Source organism: Dipodomys spectabilis, unplaced genomic scaffold, assembly GCF_019054845.1.
Source record: "Dipodomys spectabilis isolate Male_0828 unplaced genomic scaffold, ASM1905484v1 ptg000039l, whole genome shotgun sequence".
NCBI classification, from domain to species: Eukaryota; Metazoa; Chordata; class Mammalia; order Rodentia; family Heteromyidae; genus Dipodomys; species Dipodomys spectabilis.
Genome location: NW_024870716.1, coordinates 4,396,678 through 4,418,430, shown reverse-complemented (window position 1 = coordinate 4,418,430; position 21,753 = coordinate 4,396,678). Strand labels below are relative to the sequence as shown.

The window sequence follows — 21,753 nt, the reverse complement described above, 5'->3', positions numbered from 1 at the left end:
CATTCCTCCAGCCCATTTCTTACTCCTAGCCCATAGTGTACACCCACATCCCTTCCTCTTCAAATCACCCTTCTTTTTTTTGGGTGGGGGGGCATCTGGTCATGGGGCCTGAACTCTGGGCCTGGACGCTGTCCCTCAGCTCTTCAGCTCAAGGCTAGCGCTCTACCACTTGAGCCACAGTGCCACTTCCAGCTTTTTTTTTTCTTTTTGCTTATGTGGTGCTGAGGAATTGAACCCAGGGCCTCATGAATGCAAGGCAAGCGCTCTACCACAGAGCCACCTTCCCAGCCCTCACCCAAAGCATAATCATCTCTTAAAATATGTAACTGGAAGCAGTGTCCTGTATTTTGTTAATGACAATGTGCTAAGAATTTGTTAAGGGTAACTTCAGTTTCTGTTAGGACTGTTGAGAGTCTTATAAAAATGAGTTGGAATTTCTGGTCCTTGATTTTAAGTTGAAGCCATTTGGTAAAGTTAGCTCTGTGGCGTTTTCTTAGAATAAAAATAGTCAAACATTCAGTGCGTTAAACTCCCATGCTAGCTGGAGTCAAAATCATTCACATTCGAATTGGACTCAACAGTTTGAGACATTTCAAAATACCTCTCCCCTTTAGTATGCATCTCCTCTCTCAGTGTGAAAAATTTCTCGGTTTTCATTTAAAAGGAAAAAACATGTAGCCTCGAGTCACTGTTTTTCTAAATTGCTTGAATTAAATTATCTATCAAGTATCCTATATAAATTCACTCTAAACAACAGGGAATTCAAAGTATTAACAAAAGCAATAATATACTACAACTTTTGATAATCAATCTCAGAAAGAAGGGGGGGAAAAACCACGTAAATGAAGTGAGCTGCCTCTCTGGAGTTCTCATACACGTTAAATAAATCTACATTTGTGTAAAATTAGCAACTTGATAAAATGCAAGATGAATACTTAAATGAGGGCCATGAACTCCTCCAAAGTCGACAAGCTCTCAAAAACAAAAAGAAAAGAAAAGAAAAGAAAAAACCCAGGTTCAACACTCTGTTACACAGAGCACAGCATCTCTTTTGTAGCCTGGAGCAAACATTTTTATACGTCTTTTTAATTTTCTTTTTAACAAGCTGTCAGTCTCCAGGAAAACTGCTCAGTTACAAGTATATGTCAACAAATAGAACACATACAAGGAGAGTCAGCTACCAATTACTGCTGGGAATTTAAACAACTTCTAAAAATACAGGTTATGTTCTACTCTGAAATAATCTATTTGGCACTTTTTCTGGGACATTTAATGGCCCTACAGCACAACGTGTTCAACTGTATGAATACAAAATTAGACACAGAATTAGAACTTCCAGAAAGTTCTCCAATTCTGGTAGATTAAACATGAGAACATCAATGCATGAAGAAGTAATGTGGATCACTGCCATTAGAAACAAATATCTGTAAAAACAGACACACTATACATAGCACAGTAACTAAGGACAGGGGTATCTCTTAGTAGCAAACTTCCAAATGCCAGATGCTTTAAAGAAGGAAATTATTTTGGAGGCAATATTGAGGATTATCAGATAGATGAAAAATAGGGTGTTCTTGATATCAAAGGTTACAACAAAATAAAAAGTTAATGAAATGAGAAGAGAAAAATAAATTACTTTCAGTTGCATCTCAAGTAACCTTGGAAATGATTTATTCTAACTCCCATCCAATATCCCACTGAAAGGTTTTTCCTTGTTCATTTAATCTCACTTGAATATATTAGAAGCTTTTTTAATGGGTAGGTGGGTGGATGAATGGATGGATATTCTTCAAAACAGTCCATTTAATTTTGTTGAAAGCATTTTCATTACACTGACAAAATCTGTCACTCTCTAACTATATAGATTCTACTTGCACCTTCTATATCAGGGCTGGTGGAAGTATGAAAGTTACAAGGGTGAATATGAAAAGAGAAAGGAGAGTGCAGTCATAATATTCAATGTACATACGTGAAAATAAAATTAGGAGAATTGAGGGAATGGCTAGGGTTGGGAGAGAGGGAAGAATGACGAAAAAGGAGACATTGCTCAAGACACATGTACTCATTAAGCTGCTGTGGTTTTCTTGTTTTTGTTTTTGTTTTTTGTCGGTCGTGGGGCCTGAACTCTGGGCCTGGGCGCTGTCCCTAAGCTCTTCAGCTCAAGGCTAGCGCTCTACCATTTGAGCCACAGCGCCACTTCCGGCTTTTTTCTGCTTATGTGGTGCTGAGGAATCGAACCCAGGGCCTCATGCATGCAAGGCAAGCGCTCTACCACTGAGCCACCTTCCCAGCCCCTAACCTGATGTGTTTAATTACAGCCCCTTTGTACACTATTTAAAGATAATTTTACAAAAAAGGATTAAAAATTCTGGTAAATTTATAGTAATCATATTTTCAAAAGAAGAAGATCCAGGCAGTGGTGGCTAATGCCTATAATCCTAGCTACTCAAGAGGCTAAGAGCTGAGGATCACAGTTCAAAGGATACAAAGAAGGGAAATCTATAACATTCTTTTTTTTCTTATTTTAATTAATTTTATTGTTAAAGTGACGTACAGAGGGGTTACACTTTTTTATTATCAATAAGGTTTTTTGTGAAAATACCGTACAGAGGGGTTACAATTACCTGAGCAAGGTAATGAGTACATTTCTTATCAAGCATTGTTGCCTCCTCCTTTGTTTCCCCTTCCCATCCCTGCCCTCCCATCTAATCCCTCCACCACCACCCCCCGCCCCCCCCCCTTGTAAATCTCATTGTTGCAATGGGTCCACTTGTATCCCTATTTAAGCAATTTGTTTTTTCACTTCCCCTCCCCAAATTATACCAACATCAAATACAGTGAAAACAGGGGTTATACTGTGGGAGAGGGACATACAAAGCAACAAAGAAATCATCCTATAAATATGTTAGAAACAACAGCAAGAAAGAAAAACCATTTGAGTCCTTATCTTGGAGTTCATTTTGCCTAACATCAACTTATCTGACCATTTCTGTTTGTCCATTCTTAACTCCAATTAACCACCAAAAAGACACAAGTGGAGCTATGGCTCAAAGAATAGAGTGTTGACCTTCGGAAGGAAAAAAAAAAGGCTCAGAGACAGCACCCTAGCCCTGAGTTCAAGCCCCAGGACCAGCCGAGTGTGTGTGTGTGTGTGTGTGTGTGTGTGTGTGTGTGTGTGTGTGTGTGTGTGTCACACACACAGAAGTATTCAGAATGTCCAAGTTTTTAAGCATGCTGCCGCCAACTTCAAGGCAGGTTAGAGAAGAGAACCCTCAGGATAATCCCAAGAACCAAAATACACAAAAATACCTTTGTTTCATGTCTACCAATTTCATTACTAGAGAAGAAAATATTTGGATTTAATAGAAAGGCTCTTCAACCTCCTTTCAAGCTGCATAATCATAACACATAATACATATAATGTCACCAGAAAAATCCCAATTTACCACAAATGAATGGACTCCATTTAATGCCACAAGTATTTACTTACCAATGGCTTACTGAGCATGTTATATGAGCCCCTGTGGCAGGTTAGGTGGCTACAATAAGAACAAGGAAGAACCCCAAAAGGATCAAAATATCAAGAACATACTCATCTAGTAGATATTTATGGAGCTCCTGCTAAACACTGGACATTTTGGATATCGGTTAATGAATAGAGTATTCAAAATTCCCTGCCCCTGTGGCGCTGACTTTCTAGCAGGGGGAGACAGACAACAAAGGTAGTAATAAAATCAAGTTCACAGGATTAAGGAATAAAAGAACCAAGACCAAAGCCTAACCTCTCTAGATTGAGGGCCCAAAATTTCTAGCTCCTAACAATTATTATATATCAATATGAACTCAGATCACCTCTATCTTTTCTTTCCTTTGTTGATACTAGTTCAATGTGCTCTGTGTGTGTGTGTGTGTGTGTGTGTGTGTGTGTGTGTGTGCACGCACACGCATGTCGCACAGACCAGTCCTGATGCTGATGACCTCAGGATCTGGGTTCTGTCTCTGAGAACTTTTTGCTTCTAGCACTTTACCACTTGAGCCACAGTTCCACTTTTGCTTTTTTGGTACATAATTGAAGATAAGAGTCCACAGACTTCCCTGCTGTCTTAAAACTGTGATCCTCAGATTTCAGACTCCTGAGTAGCTGGGATTACAGATGTGAGCCACATGTATCTGGCCAAAGTGACTTTTTAGGGCAGTGATTTGTTGTCTTTCTGTATCTTCTCTTTATAGAATAGACAGGTGTTTATCTTGGCCTTCATCCCAGGATGAAAACTGTCAGCAAATGTACCATTAAAAATAACTCAGAAAATACATGCCCAAGTACCCAGCTCCCAGCAAAAGGCCAAATGGGCAGAGGAAAGCTGTAGTCTGTGTTTTCTTTTCCTCACAGCTCTTCCTTCATCTTTCTACCTCCAGTGGCCAACAGATGACTCTTTGCAAATATCTGCCTACATAATAAGCAAGAGTCACCATAACAAAAATACCTACTAGTAAAATGCCTAAAAAGTATTTCCACATAAAACAAGCGGCTACTTCTTCAATACCAACTACAAGCTGATATCTACCAATGATGAAAATTTGTATAAAGTCAATAAAAGCAAATAAAGTATTCAAAGAACTAGTTTCCAAAGGAACTAATAAAAATCTAACTAGATAAAAATGTTCAAATGAAAAATAAAGATTTGACCAAAATGGAGAGTTCTTCAAAGCAGGCTAATTTTTATAGTCAAATAGTAGAGTTCTCAGTAGAAACAATAGAGCGTACACATGACTTCATGGCTGCTTCACAGAATGGGTTGCTTGGATCTTAAATACTCTTTCTTAGAGCATATATATATATATATATATATTATATATATTATATATATATGTAGTGTCCTCATATGAGGACACTATGGTTTTGTGGTTTTGTTGGGGGTTTTTTGTTTTGTTTTGGTTTGGGTTTTTTTTGTTCTGGTGGGAGGTTTTTTTGTTTTTGTTTTTGTTTGTTTCTTTGTTTTTGTTTTGCCAGTCCTGGGCTAGAACAAAGGGCCTAGGCCCTGTCCCTGAGTTTCTTTTGCTCAAGGCAAGTGCTCTACCACTTGAGCCACAGCTCCACTTCCTGCTTTTTCTGGGGAGTTTATTAGAGGTAAGAGTCTCATGGATGTTCCTGCCTGGGCTGGCTTCAAATTGTGATCCCCAGATCTCAGCCTCCTGAGCAGCTAGGATTTCAGAGGTGAGCCACTGGCACCTAGCAACCTTGTGATTCTTATGGTTTCTGATCATTCTTCAAGATAAACTCCCAAAGCCACATACCGGTGGCTCAGTGGCTCAAGTGGCAGAGCACCAGCCTTGAGCGAAAAAACAAAGGGATAGCCTCTTTACCAGCAAAAAAAAAAAAAAAAACTGGGGCTGGGGGAGATGTATCATACCATAGGCTTTAGTATCTAACCTTACGTTAATCATTAGTACCCAATCAGGCATTGAGTTATGGGCAGATAATAACAAGAATGGAAGAAAGCATGGGTGACCTCAAGGATGGGGTCTGAAACCATCATGAAGACAATGAGCTCATGGGAGGTGGAATAACGCCAAAGAAAGGCAGAATCCTCACTTCAGAATGCACTGCAAGTCATGAAATTCAAACTCACCCACTGGCCAGAGTTTGTCAAGATGGCTCCAGTTAACTTCCAACGCAAACCTAGTTGATGTTCCTCAGATATCCTGGACATTTCTCATGGGAGACGTCCTTATCATTAAAGATGGCGACCCCATTCACTTGGTGCCAAACAATATACAAAGCTCAGTCTATTCCATTGTCAAAACAGTCCAAATTTCTCTCATTCCTCCATCTAATCTTTCTTCCTCAATTAATTTTTGGGAGGAGAAAGGTATTTTTTGGAAAAAGAGTATAACCTGATACTCAACTTTATTCTGTTAGACACAATTTCATTAAGATGGCATCTACTATGAAGAATCTGAGTTTACATATTAAAAATTATTTTAAGCTGCAAATGATGAACAGTTTTAACTATAAAGGCCAAGTTTCCAGTTACCTTATAAACTCACTCTGATACACAGTTATGAGTTGCATGAGGGCTCAAAAGAATTTGATGGCCTCATCTGTAATCCTAACTATGCAAGAGGCCAAGATCTGAAAGACTGAGTTTCAAATCCAGCCTAAGCAAACAAACAAACAAACAAAAACACCCCATTTGTTAGGAAATGGAAAGACTTGGAAAAAATTATATTAAGTGAAGTAAGCCAGGCCCAAAGAAACATAGATCCCATGGTTTCCCTTATCTGCAATAACTAGTATATGTCTAGGACAAGCAGAAGAGGTTAAAAGCTATGTACGTATGACCATATAACCTGATGGTAAGATAGGGACACAAGACATTTTTATTTAGTTACTTTTTTTAGGTCCGGTCATGGGCCTGAACTCTGGGCCTGGGTGTTGTCCCTCAGCTCTTCAGCTCAAGGCTAGCACTCTACCACTTGAGCCACAGCACCACTTCCAGCTTTTTTCTTTTTGCTTATGTGGTGCTGAGGAATCGAACCCAGGGCCTCAGGCATGCAAGGCAAGTGCTCTACCACTGAGCCACCTTCCCAGCCCTACACAAGACATTTTTATCTTTCCTGTTGTTCTTTTTAATGTATTTATAATGTACTATGTGATTTTTTTTTTGTTTCTTTGTATGTTCTTCCCCCATGGTACAACCCCTGTTGTCACTGTATTTGATTCCGTGTCCTGCATCTTGTATATACATTTTTCTAATTTGGGGAGGGGAAGGGAAATAACAAAATGATGAAATAAGGATACAGGATGACCCATTGTAACAATGAGATGCACAAGACACTATGTTGAAAACAAACTTAAAACTTTGTGGCGGGGCGGGGCACGGACGTCTCCGGGGATTGAAGTAATAGTAGGGGGAAAACAAAGGAGGGGGTAACAATGTTCAATAGGAAATGGACTCATTACCTTGCTCATGTAATCCCTATGTACAGTATTTTTACAATAAAAAAATATATATCAAAAAAAACTATCAGTATGTGGACGCTTGGAAGATTATCATCCGACCTGTCACAGGCCAAAAATTCACATTCATCTGACATGTGAATGCATTCACACTATTCCAAATCTCAACTCATTAGAGGATTGACTGAAATTATTCCAATATTGAATCAGTTCAATGCTGTCGGTTCAACAATTCCACAAGATGGCAGAATGGTAGACTAGAACTTGTAAGTGACACCCTCTGGGGAAGACATCAAATCAACATGAATTTGAGCAACTGGTGAAATATGAAAGTACCATCACAAGAGCTAAGTAAGCCAGATGGGAGATTACAACACCCGGACTGAGTACATAAATTTAAGAAGTTTTCAAAAGGCACAGGAAAAAGGGTAGAAAGGCAGTTTGATATTTGTCCATGACATTCTTCTCTCAACCTCAGGCAACACAGCGTAGAAAACATTCTCTGCACTGGATAGAAAGCAAGGAAAGTGAGCACTCAATCTGGATCAGATTCCCCACAACTGGCTGTCACAAAGAAATCAGCACTGGACAGCCTCCATGGTCCTAGTCAGCAAGAGCCCATCCACCACCAGCCATGGTGCCAGCCAACCATGAGCTGAGACCTATGAACCTGGGAGCTAAAGGAAACTTTCCTTCCTTGAAGGTAATATCTCTCAGGGTTTTTTTTTCATCACATCAGCAAACAAACAAACAAAAAGCCTAACACCAAGAGGGAATCCTAGCAGTAAGAAGGGGGTGGGGGGGGGAAGGAAGGGAAGAGAAGAGAAGGGAAAAGGGAAGGGGAAAAGGAAGGGAAAAGGGAAGGAAAAGGAAAAAGGAAAGGAAGGGAAGGGGCCTATTGTAAAAGAAGGTCCAGTAAAGCCAAGAGAAAATTCAGCACATAGGCCTTTTGAGAAATGCTGGAGTTTTTCCAGTTGAGTCATACTGGAGAGTAACACTAAATAAATAAATAAATAAATCTCATTAGAAAAGTAAGCACAAGGTTAGCAGGGTGCTGGTGGCTTGTGCCTAAATCTTAGGTACTCAGGGGGATGAAACCTAAGGATCACTATTTGGAGCCAGATGGAGCAAGAGAGTCTGTAAGACTCTTTATCTCCAATAAACTACCCTTACAACACTGGAAATAGAACTATAGTTCAAGCAGTAGATAGGTAGCCTTGAGCTAAAGAAACTTAGGGACAGGGCCCAGGTACTGAGTTCAAACACCAGGACCAGCATTTAAGAAAAAGAAAAAGAAAAAAAAAAAAAGGAAGCCGGGCATGGGTAGCTGTAATCCTAGCTCCTCGGGAGACTGAGATCTGAGGATCGCCTGAGCCACACAACCAACAACAACAAAAAGCAGCAAGCCAAACGCAGAATACTTTAATTTATATGTTTCAAATACTTACATTTTCTGTGCAAAGGACAAAGACAAAACTACTAAAAATAAAAACTACAAGTATTTGTACAGAAAAACAGTGCAAAAAAAGATGGGAACTGACAATATAAAATGTCCTAAGTGGTAGAGTTAAATCAAAGTTCTTCTGTGATCAAATTTAGCTTATTTCCCCTCTAAATGACATTATAACTATACAATGTTTTGTGTAAACCTCATGTGAACCACAAAACAAAAACCTATGATAGATACACAGAAAGCAAGAGTAAAGAGTCAGAGGAAATTAGAGAAAAATTACCTAATCTCAAAGACTAGAACAGTAAAGAAAATAATCAGAAAATAAGTACCAAAATAACCATTGTAAGTCCTTAACTGTAGGTAACTACCTTGAATATAAATAGATCAAATTCTCCACTCAAAGGACAAGAGTAGCTGAGTCACTTTTTATTTTTTTTTTAAAAAGACCAACATATATCTTGTTTGTAAGAGGCTCTACTTTGCTTTAAGAACATAAACAGACTATACATGAAGGGATGGAGAAAAAATGCCTACTATGCAAATGAAAAACAAAAGAAGGGGAGAAATAGCCATGCTTCAATTTAAAAACTATAAGGGAAAGGTCATTATATAATATTAAAGGGGTCGATTAAACAACAGGATATAATTGTAAATATAAACATACCCAATGCAGAGTAATTAAATACATGCAGCAAGTACTAACAGATCTGAAGGAAGAAAAGTCAGCAAAACAGTAATAGTATGGGACTTCAATAACTGAATTTCAGCAATGGACAAATAGAAAATCAAGAAGGAGGGGCTGAGAAGGTGGCTCAGTGGTAGAGTGCGCTTGCCTTGCATGCCTGAGGCCCTGGGTTTGATTCCCAGCACCACATAAGCAAAAAAAAGAAAAAAGCCGGAAGTGGCGCTGTGGCTCAAGTGGTAGAGTGCTAGCCTTGAGCTGAAGAGCTGAGGGACAGCGCCCAGGCCCAGAGTTCAGGCCCCACGACTGGACCCAAAAAAAAAAAGAAAATCAAGAAGGAAACACTGGACTTAAACTATACATAAAATTAAACAGATTTCACAGATATTCAGAACCTGGTATCTAATGATTCTTATAAATCCCTCGTGGAATCTTGTCCATTCCAGAAGGGATCATTTTTTTACAACCAGTGTTATAAGATTCAGATTGCATCAAGTATCTTTTCCAACCACAACCATGTTGATATAGTTTAAATATGTGTGTCCCTCCAAAACCCATGTGCCTAGTGTGAATAGTGTAAAGATGGAGGCTTCAGAAAAGTGACATCATGAGTGTTCAACCTTCAGGAACAGAATTAATGTTATTATGGAAATACTCAAAGGGTACACCCTAAAGCCTGTGTCCCCTGCCACATAAGAATACAGTAGACATGTACAACCTATGAGAAACAGCAACCATCAGACCCAGAATGAGTTTCTGCCTTAACATTACACTTCCTAGGCTCCAGATGGTGAGAAGTACATTTCTATTATTCATCTCTTGGTCTAAGGTATTATAACAACCTGAACAATCTGAGACAGGTTGTGAACCTAGAAATCCTGCAAGAAGAACTTCAGAAAATTCGTAACTCCATGGAAATTAAGCAACCTGATTGTGAACTAACAACTTGACCAATGGAATGATGAAGAAAAGCATAAAATATCTTGAGATAAATGAGTATAAGCATACAGGGCACAGCTTACGGGATGCATAAAAGGAGTTCTAAAAGAGAAGTTTATAGGAATAAACGTCTATATTTTTTAAAAGACTGCTTTGTTAAATGATAACTCTTTTGTACTTAAAGAAAATTTAAAAATGTAAAAAAATAAATAGCTCAAACAAGCAGCCTAGTGTTACACCTTAAAGACTAGGGAAACAACAAAGCCCAAAGCTAGTAGAAGGAATGAAGTAATAAAAGATTAGAAAACAAATAAACAGAGGACAGAAAAACAATACCAGAGATAAACCATAGTAAGCGTTGGAGGTGGGTGAGTTGTGGTAAAGATAAAGCAAAGCCAGGCTCAGTAGCTCAGATCTGTCATCTTAGCTAAGCGGGAAACAGAAGCAGATGAAGGTTCAACTCCAACCGTGACATAAAAGTTCGTGAGACTCCATCTCAAAACTGGTTGGATACAGTATAATGGGCCTGTCATCCCATCAACAAAAAAAGCATAAATAGGAGGAATGTAGTCCAAGATGGCCTGGGCATAAGACAAGAGGCTCTCTGAAGAGTAACCCATGTAACACTCAGAGAGGTTCAAGTAAGAGGCCATGAGTTCAAAACCTCAGAAGTGCTGAAATAGGTAAGTGAACAACACTGATACAACTTTGAACTAGAAAAATGAGAGACAAAACTCAAATGAATACAATCAGAAATGAAAAGGAGACATAACAACTAGTACCCAAAACGACAAAAGAGAATGCTATATGCCAACAAACTGGATAATCTAGAAAAGACACATAAATTCCTAGATACATAAAACCTACCAATACTGAATCATGAAAAATAGAAAATCTGAACAAATAAAGAGATCAAATCAATAATAAATAGTTCCCAGTTCAAGACTTGCTGGTTTCATGAGTGGATTCTATCAAACACTTAAAAAAGATCAATATCAATCCGTCTCAAACTCTTCGGGAAAAAAAAAAAAAAATCAAAGGAAGGAGTGCTTCCAAACTCATTTTACAAGGCCAGAATTATCTTGATACCACTGCCAGAAAATGACCCCAAGAAAAAAGTTATAGGCTAAAATCCCTGATAAATGGAAATGGAAAAATCCTCAACAAAATTCTAATAAGACAAATTCAACAGAACATTAGAAGGATTATTCATCATGGCCAAGTATGAATAAGGCAAAAATAAAGATTCAAATATTCAAATGTTAAATATTCAGATCTGAGAATCAGATCACAGTTCAAAGCTAGGCCAGGCAGGAAAGCATATGAGACTCGTATCTCCAATTAGTCACTCTTATCTCAAAAAGCTGGAAGTGAAGCTGTGGCTCCAGTGGTAGAACATCAGCTCTGAGCAAAAAAGCTCAGAGACAGTATCCAGGTCCTGAGTTCAAGCCCCAGAAGCAGTACAAAAAATAAACAAATAAAATAAAAATATAAAGAATATACCTACCATAATCCTTGAGCAAGTCCACTTCTAGATAGATAGATACATAGATAGATAGATAGATAGATAGATAGATAAATAGACAGATAGATAGATAGATATAGATATTCAAAGGAAATAAAATCAGAATGCCAAAGAGCTATATGGCCTCCTACACTTACTGAAGAATTATTTGTTTTGGGGATTTTTTTGTCAGTCCTGGGGTTTGAACTCTGGGCCTGGGTACTGTCCCTCAGCTCTTCAGCTGAAGGCTAGCGCTCTACCACTTGAGCCACAGCGCCACTTTCCGGTTTTCTAGTGTTTTATTGAAGATAAGAGTCTCATGGACTTTCTTGCCTGGGCTGGCTTTGAACCATGATCCTCAGATCTCAGCCTCCTGAGTAGCTAGGATTACAGGCATGAGCCACCAGCACCCGACACAGAATTATTTATAACAGCCAAAATTTAGAATCAATCTAAGTGTCCATCCACAGATGAATGAAGAAGTAAATGTGGTATATGTACACACAGGAAAATCCAGAAGGAAATTCAGTTGTTCAGACATGGAAAACAGCATGTCAAACCAATTAGGCAGACCTAGAAAGACAACCACCCCATGACCACACTTACACATGAAATCTAAAAAATGTTAAATTCATCCAATCAGAGAGCAGAATGGTGGATACAAGGAGCTTGGAGTAAGACAAAACTCACTAAGGAAACATTGGTCAGAGGATAAAATTTTCAGTTAGAAGAGTACAAGAGGTCTACTGTACAACGTGGATAATAGAGTTAATAACAATGTACTCGTGAAAATCACTCTGATATGCGAGGAAATAAATATATTAACTAGCTATGGTTTGGCCCTTCCATAACTTACACATAGCTAAAAACATCATGTTTTACCTGATGAATGTGTATCTGTTTTTGTCATTTTAACAGATGATAGTAAGAACAAAAAGTGAAAGTTTCCAATCTATCTTAATCACCTTAATCAGGTATAAGTGAGACTCTGAGTAAAACTTAATCTGAGGCCCAAAGCCTGCAATATTTTCACTGTTATAACAGGCTTAAGAACTTGGTAAGTCTCTCCTGTCAAGGAGAGCCACTACATTAAAAAATAAATAAAAATTCTTCCGCTGTCATTTCTTGACCAATTACATCTGTATTCTTGGTCTCTGCTGAAAGAATTGACTGATAACTTGACTAGACTGAGAAGATCAGTAAAACAGACCACTGGATGTGTCCTAGAGGAAATTTCAAAGCATAACTAGTTAATTAGGGCTCTGACCTTATTAAGTTTAATCCACCGAAGGATTCAAAAGTTCAATAGAACCTCGCTACTCAGAAAGCTGAGATCTGTGGAATGTGTCCACATGTCCAGCCAGGACAAAGTCCATGAGATTGTTTTCTTCTATTAACTGCCAAAAAGTGAGAAGTGTGGCTCACGTAGTAGAGCACTAGCCTTGAGCAGAAAAGCTCATGGACAGTACCAGGCCCTGAGTTCAAGCCCCAGGACCAACATCAAAATAAAAAATGAAGTTAAACAGACCACTAAGAGTTGGTGAACAATAGAACTTAGTTAGAGCAAGTGAATAGCAGAAAGTGTGTCTCCGCCCCTCCTCTCCATCTCCTTCCTTTCCAGCTGCCAAAAGGTTCAGCTTTCTTCTGTCACCATTCCCCACATGATGTTTCTGCCTTGCTACAGACCTAAAAGCAATTGGATCCAGCCAACCATGGACTAAAACCTCTGAAACCATCAGCCAAAATAGATCCTTCCTCCTTTAAATTGTTTCTGTCAGGTATTTGTCCCAGTACAGAAAAGTCTGACTAACCCAAGTACTGAAGCTCAACTAAAATCAAGTATTTTCACCATAGTAACACAACTAATAGGATTCCTCCTGGATCCACCTGGTTTCTAAGCCCATGGCTGGATCACTGTATTGCTCTGCTTTACTGGGGCACTAAAGATCCACACTGCTAAGTTCACAGATGCTCACTGTCACACAGAAAACCAGTGTACATTACCGTCAAACCATCCTTAATGCAGTCAGCTTTGCCTACGTATGGCCCTGTCTAGCCACCAAATACCATATTTCATACCCATTTTCAAACACATGAGAGTATCCCTGTGAACAATGTTCTTTTCTCCTTTTAAATCTTGAAGTTTCTTTAAAATAATTGTAAAGCTTATTCTTAACTTACTGAATCAGGGGGAAAATAAGCTTTGATTTGAATCTGCGTCTCTTGTGGGGATCAATGAGATTATAAAATCTATGAACACTTCAGAAGAAATTTTCTGAAGCCAACAGATGAAACTATTTTGGGAAGCTAGTGAGATGCATTCTTGAAATCAAAAGATTCAGACATTATTCTAACTTTGCCAAAAAGTCCTAGAATTTTCTGTGCATTCTCATTCCTGTTCTTTTATGTACCCTACAAAAAGAACCTTATTATAATTGTTATTTTGGAAAATATTACCTGGGGTGTAACACACGCTGGGTAGAATTCTATTTATAATTGCACTAGTCCTTAAGTGTTCAGAACTCTTTATAACCTGTCACAGAGCTTTCAATTGTCATCATCCACTCCTCTGGATTTTTTTAAAGCATATTAAGTGTATTTTTTGTGGCTATGAGTAAGATAATAGTTAGAAATGACTAAAAGATCTTTGCAATATGAATTCCAAATTCTTGCCCAGACAGTCTTGATTTAATTGGTTCACATCAAAAGCTGCCATTTATTAAGAGATAATAAAAGTTAGATTTTATTAAACTTCTAAATCAGCTATAACTTAAATTCTAACAACACTAATATCATTAGTAATACTGTGGTCAGTATTATAATAAAAAGATTATAACACTGAAGTATATTCCTGGTTCATTTTTATTATGCAAATATAATAAGATGTTAAGTAAAAAAGCAGATTTAGCATTTCATAATAATTTATCGAAACTGTTCAGTTTCAAAAAGGTACTGAATTACATGTATCTCACAAATATAACAAAGCAGACAGAAAGAAAAAGAAATATTAAACAAGTAAAAAATTCACTGGTAAATATATGTTGAGTTTATTGCACAGCTATTAGATGGAAAATTTGTTACTGCAGGAGAAATCTGAGGGCCTGTAGCCTTTTTTATCTATTTAGGACAAACCTGAGAGCATAAAGAAACTTGTGTGTTAGATTCACATGAAATCTGAGAGCATTTTGCAGGTTTCATAATTTTCTATTATTCTGCTGTGACATTCTACACACTCAATTCACTATAAGTGATATCTTAAAAAAAAAAAAAAAAAAAAAAAAACTCCTTCTGGTTGAACACTATTGTCTCTCTAAAGCTTATGGAATCCAATGGAACCCTAAGTTTTGAAAGTGAGCCTTCACAAAATCTTCCACTCCTAATACTAGAGAAAAGACCTTTCCAAGGTGATACAGAGTCTACTCATCAACTTCAGAACCCATATTTGAGAATAAGAGCCATGGCCAGGACACAAGCAATACATCAGTAATATATGCCTCCTGAGAATAGCAGGTAATAAAGACACACTGACTGGTTATTATATGAAATCAAGTGCATAATGTGGCAGGAAATAAAATGTTACATCTTAAAAATTATAAAGCCTATTTGTGAGGTACTTACTCTTTCTTAAAACAAAATCACACTTGGTACCAACACAGAAACAAAAACAACCAACTCGCCAATGTACATTGACTGATGCCTGGTTGCTGAGGACAACTAAAAAGTAAATAAACAGATTTATTTGCTTTCTGCGACTGATGTACAATGTCCATCTTTTAGAAAATGGAGATTTAAGTGGAAATAAAGATTAAACATTCTCTTTTAATTAACCAGGAAAAGATACTGACTCTTTGAGACTACTTCTTAGATATTGTATAATTACCAATTATCTAATTGGCTGATTGTCTCACATTAAATGTCTAGTACTGCAGGTTTCTACTCATGATAGCTCAGGCATGACAAAGAAAGCTAGAACACTAATCAAACTTTAAAAAGACTTTGAAAGTTGTAGGAGCCCTCCTATGCTATTATTTATTAGAAGTCATAGGGCCTGAAAAGCTTTGCAGGTCCTCACATTAGCAGCCTGAAATAACTGTTTCCATTCCACACAGATTAACAATTTAGAGATAACACTTAGTAATAATAATGATAAAGTAGTTTAGTTCAAATGTCCTTTTAAACATGCCAAAATAATCAGAGATAGAAAACAAGATAATGCACAACCAAAATGCTTATCCTAATAACACTTTCATTCAGTGTCTCACAGATATTTCTTCAATTAGGACAAAAAAATTTTGGTCATTTTTTTCAAATGACCAAACGATTCAATATCCAAGCCCTCAACTCCAAAACAAAAAAAAAATCTTTATGTTAATAAAGATTGCCATTTTATTTGCCACAATTAAAAACACTAGTTTTAAAAATAAAATGACAATTTCTTTTGGTCGGTCGTGAGGCTTGAACTCTGGGCCTGAGCCCTGTCCCTCAGCATTTCTGCTCAAGACAAGCACTCTACCACTTGAACCACAGTGCCACTTCGGACAGTTTTTATTTAAAAGAAAAAAAAAAAAAACAGGAAAAAAAATGGCATTCAAAGTTGTCACAGGAGCAAACTTGTCTTAAATAAATGCAACCTGTCAGTCTCCTCCTCTGCCATCTGTGGACTTTGGTGGTACCGTCCATGGTGACACATACTGGCAGTATCAGGGAACAACAACACTTGAGAAACACCCAACTTTTATTTTATTTCTATTTCTTGGCGGCAGATGTGCTGAAGCGCTTGCGTGTTGCACAGCCAACTCTTTAGTAATTATAAGCTGTATTTCTTTGGAAGCCACGGCCCCAAAATAGCAAAAGAAAAATCTGGATGGCATGAAGAAGAAGGGAAGAAAGATGTTTTAATCCCTCAAGCACATTACAGCAAATTCCATTTTGATTCTGCCTTCTTCCCTGTGTGGAAGTTTAGCCTTTTATACATGGCCAGCTATCTGACAGAAGTTCCCATTACAGCCCCTCTCTGCCAGCCAATTCTAGCTTTTAAAGCTTGGCTGCATCAAATTTAAAGGGTTGCTTCATTAGGGTTGCTTTGGACTGCACAACACATTTGAATATATAGGCATTTGTACATAGCCTAAGTCATTTGATTCCAAACAACAACAACAAAAAAAAAAAGTTCCAAAATCCTAGTTAATTGTGAGGGGTTATGCTTTACTGGAAATACTTCCAAAATAATTTCAAGAGGATATTATTTGCTTTTCCTTATCTTTGGTGGGGAAGGAAAAATAGTCATTTTTTTATTCATAAGGAATCTTGCCTCAAATAGTGTGTGTTGGTGGTAGGTGAAAAATACTGAGTGGTCTTCATTTTTCCACAAAATTACCTTCATTAAAGAGGAAAAAAAATCCTTCTGCAGCGGGGGCCCGATTGTACCTGAAACTTTCCTAGACCAAGGTCTTTAACTAAGATTAAGCTATCCGGCTTCTTACCTAAATCAATTTCACCCCAACGAGGCGTTCTGTGTTATAATTCATTATTCCCCGGGCTCTTAGAATCAACCATCTGCCATTGGAGTTTCTGTTCGGTAATTAAGGAGCTATCCATTAGAACTGGCAAAAGTACAAAGTACCGGGCGGGGGGGGGGGGGGGGGGGGGGGGGGAGGAACGGAGAGATGGAGGAAAAGAGAAGAGAAAAAAAAGGCCACTTCAAAAGCGATGGGTTCACACACACACACACACACACACACATACACACACACACACACACACACACACACGCACACACCCTCTGTAACTCGGCCCAGGCCATCCACGGGCAGAGGCACAAAGTTAGCCAGAGTGGCCAGGCCAACTCCTCCGGGATTAAGGGGACCCGCACCGTGCGCGCGCGCGTGGAGCCTACCTTGAAAGAGAAAGGCTTTGGTCCCATTATGCAGCCCCGGGACCTGGCGCACTCCGGCCGTGGCCTCCCCGAGCTCTAACTCCGCGAGGACGTCGATCTGCAGGGAGGGGTCCACACCAAGCCCGCAGGCTGAGGGAGAGGGAGAGAAATGGGGGGAGAGGGGGTGCTCCATGAACCCTGCGCGCCCCGGGAACACTGCCGGGAGGGGTGGGGACAGGCCCCCTGCCCGCTCCCGCCCCGCCAGCCTCACCTGCGACACCCCCCCAACCCACCCCGTCCCCCCCCCCCCGCCAGCCAGGCTGCGAGTCTCGGGGCGCCATGACCTACTTGACGCCCCTCTCTGGGTAAAGTTTCCCCTTCGGATCCCACCCCCCCCCCCCCGCCCCGGACCCTAGCCAGGGGCGTGACCCACCTTCTCGGCACCCCATGAACAACAATCATCTCCAAACCCAAGCGCGCGCCCCTGGCTCCAGACCTACTTCGGGGTCGCGAGCAGCCGGGCCGCCCGCCTCCTCCCTCCCCGCGCGCCCCGCGCGCCCCGGGCCGGCGCGGGGACCGTCCCCTCGCCGGTGCCACCCCGCTCCGCCCTGCGGCCACGCACTCACCTGCTCCGAGACCGACGATCAGACAGAACGTTCTCAGCAACACCCGAGGCTCCATGGTGCGGATCTGCTCAGTCCATCGTCTCCCTCTTTAAAACATAAAAAGGAAGAAAAAACAATACAAGATCGATGAGGATCTGGCGATGGGGGGGGGGGGGGGGATGCTGTGTGCTTTTTTCCGGCTTCTGCCTGAGATTCGCAGGATGGGGGAGAGAGGGAAAAAAACACTGGAGGTGATGGCCTGAGCGAGAAAAGGGGAGCCCCGCGCCCCGTGCCCCCGAGCGCGTGCGGAACTTCGGAGCCTCTGCCGCGCACCTCCGCCTCCCGCACGCCGGCAACCGGGGAGGGGCCCGCGGGGAGGGGCGGACCCGCCCTGGACCGGCGCTGCCCGGCCCCGCCCGGGGATCCCAACCCCGGCAGCGGAGAGCGAAGCCCTCCCCGCGTCTCCCCCCGAGAAGGCCCCGCACCGCACCGCACCGCACCCGCCGCCCGAACCTGTTGTAAGGCGGGCAGAGACAATGGAGAGAGCACGGAGACGCGCGCGGAGCAGAGACGGCTCCGGGAGGGAGGGGGAAGGGAGGAGGGGGGAGAGGGAGGAGGGAGGGCTGAGGCGGAGGAGGGAGGGGCCGCCAGAAGGAGGCCCGAACCCCGGGATCCCGTGTGGGATCCTCGGTTCCCAACCGGGTCCGGAGGACGCCCCCTCCCCCCGCTCCCCCCTTCCCTCCCCGCGCTGGCCTCCGCCCTCTCTTCCTTTTCCCTTCTCTGCCTGACCCGGCAACGTCAATCTCCTTTTCCGGATCCAACGTCTAAATTCCAAGGTGCTGAGTTGATGGGTGGTCTCGGTGCTCACCCCCCCTCCGCCCCCTGCGCACCCCTGGATTTCGGGGCGCGTGTCTGGAAGGGGGGGTGGGAGAGAGAAAGCGCGAGCGAGCAGGGACCACCCAGTCGCCGGCGGCAAGGCTGTGAAGGGGCGCTAGGCAGACCGCCTGCCAGGCAAGGAAGGCAAGCCCGAGGATGCTGGCCACAGGTCCTGGAGCCGCCCGGGGCGCCGGGCACCCACCTCCCGGCGTGGGAAGGACCGCGGCCGCGGCGCGCTCACCCGCCCGCCCCTCCCCCGGCGGAGCTGGAAGAAGAAGGGAGGCTGGAGCAGACCCGTGGCTCGCGCGGGGGGTCCCTCGATCCCCACCGGAGAGGTTCTCTGCCCGGGGCGCGGCGCTGGAGAGCTTCCCCGGCTCCGGGAGCGCTGGGGAGAACTTAGCCCGCAGCTGCCGGACAGCTTCGGGACCTCGTGCGCCCCCTGGCCGAGCCTAAAGTCACGCAGTCAGCTTGAGCTCTCCAAAACCAGCACAAGGGAGTCAGGGAACAGAGCCAGGGACCCTACCCATACCTAAAAGATAGATTAGATGGATGGATAGATAGATACATAGATACATAGGTTGATAGATACCATAAGTTGATAGATGATAGTATCACAGATACATGGACACAAATGGATGAAAGGGGGAGGCAAGGAAGGAAGGAAGGAAGGAAGGAAGGAAGGAAGGAAGGAAGGAAGGAAGGAAGGCAGGTAGGCAGGCAGGCAGGCAGCAAGCAGGCTCTACCTGCCTTTCATCATACACTTAAGATCATTTAAAGTGAATTCAATTGTGGGCTATGTCTTGCCAAGTAAAAAGTACTTTCAAGGTAAATGTTTTTTTTTTCCACAATAGCCCTAAAATTTTTGGGAAAGACAACTTCCATTTTGAAAAGTTAAATGTCTCAAAAAGTAGTTAACATGTTCGTCTGTACCAATAATTTCTTAACCTTTCTTCCAAACAGGTAAGATTCTGACTTTTTCCAACTGGATCCTACAGAGAGGCACTATTACTAAAATGCTTACCCAGGAAGGATGAAGTCAAGGGGAGGGAAACAGATGGATGAATAAAGGTGGGAGAATACAGCTATAATATTCAGTATACATACATGAAAATGGAACCAGGTAACTTGAGGGGAGAGGTGGGGTTGGGAGAAGTGGACATGAATGATGGAAGAGGTAACACTGGTCAAGATGCATTGTGCTCATAAACGGACATGTGAAATTGTAACCCCTTTGTACAACTACTCAAAGATAATAATAACAATAATAATGCTTACTTGGTAGTCTGTGGCTCAGGGTATGAGACCACACAGACATAGAACTAGAAATGTTACTAGAAATGTAGTGTGCTACAATGCTTCATTTCTATTTCCCATAAGGACCAATTTCCACTAATGACATGCTGCCTTTCTACCATATAACATGTTCACACCACTTCAACTTAGCACGCTATTTTCATCTTGCTTTGGGGGCACCATTTGCTTTTGGGGAGTCAGATTTTCACAAAATTAAGGGCAAGGAGACATCAGATCATACACTATTTCAATACAATGAATCACAACACTGGACTCACAGAGCTTTTCTACATCAACTGAGCTGTGTGATGTGCATGCAGTGATTTAAATTTGTGGCCTCTGGAATTTCTTCTAATTTCCTTTTTCTTTTTCTTTTTTTTCCAAACCTGGAGCTTGAATTCAGGGCCTGGGTGTTGTCCCTAAGCTTTTGTGCCCAAGGCTGGCACTCTACCATTTGATCCACAGCTCAACTTCTAGCTTTTTCTGGTGATAAATTGGAAATAAGAGTCTCACAGACTTTTCTTCCCAGGCTGGCTTTGAACCATGATCCTCAGATCTCAGCTTTGTGGGCAGCAAGGGTTACAGACATGAGCCATTGGCACCCAGCATCATTTGTATATTTAGTTCTTAATGGCACTTAGTCAAAATCACATATTTAAAAAAGATCCATGAATGTCTCACTTATGACATGCTGCAAGCTAATGGTCAGTAGACTTTTCCACAAATACTTAATGCTCCCTCTAGAAGAGTAGACTTTTCTACTCCTGAGCCTGCTACTTTAACTAATTCAACATGCTAAAATATTAGGAAACCAATGAAATAGGAGCACAGAGATAAGGGACAAAGCTATTCGGGATCAAACTAAAGTACAAAGGGTAGAAAAGCAGAAGAAAGATGAGTCACTTTATTGGGCAAAGCAGAGCTTCTCGGCCTTGGGTGTGCTTACACTTGTGTGTAGGTAATGCTCTTTCTGGACCTTGAGAGATGATTGGTAACATTCCAGCTCTGTCCCCAGAGGTAACAGTGTCTTCAATGTCACATTTCATCTGTATGCCTTTCTGCACCATTTTAAACAGAATTCCAGGGAATAGCATATACACACTCAACCTTGGAGTTTCTACTTGCAAAGCTTGTTACTACTTCAGGTGGAATACAGAATCACTCCCACCAGATAGTCCTTGAAGCCTCACCTCTTTTGATTGTGGCTGTCCCCTAGGCATTATATCGACACACATTAAAAGTCTTTTATCCAGTCGCCCGTGGCTCATGCCTATAATCCTAGCTACTCAATAGGCTGAAATCTGAGGATTGTGATTCAAACCCAGCCTGGGAAGGGCTTGAATAAGAGACTCTCTAATCGCCATTTAATCGGTAAAAAAAATCTGGAATTGAAGCAGTGGCTTAAGTGGTGGAGTACCAACCTTGAGAAAAAAAAACAAAAAAAAAAGCTATGGGACAGCACCCAGGCCCTGAGTTCAAGCCTCAGTGCTAAAGTGTGCACACACACACACACACACACACACGCGCGCGTGTGCACACACACACACAATAACCACCAAAAAAAA

General features: G+C 41.4%; 1 protein-coding gene across 5 annotated transcripts in view; it reads right to left on the bottom strand.

Annotated features, from left to right (window-relative positions):
• The window catches only part of Nell2 (neural EGFL like 2), a 340,654-nt gene that overhangs the window by 315,273 nt on the left and 3,628 nt on the right, over positions 1–21,753 (bottom strand). For 2 of the 5 annotated variants that reach the window (XM_042677762.1, XM_042677766.1), the window contains exons 1-3: positions 19,224–19,268; positions 18,041–18,126; positions 17,436–17,564 (exon numbers count right to left, since the gene is read on the bottom strand). In XM_042677762.1, the coding sequence (XP_042533696.1) occupies positions 17,436–17,564; positions 18,041–18,095 (184 nt within the window). In that variant the 5' untranslated portion in view covers positions 18,096–18,126; positions 19,224–19,268. Of the gene's footprint in view, positions 1–17,435; positions 17,565–18,040; positions 18,127–18,532; positions 18,588–19,189; positions 19,270–21,753 lie in introns of those variants that run through there. The other 3 variants (XM_042677763.1, XM_042677764.1, XM_042677765.1) reach the window with 3 other exon arrangements.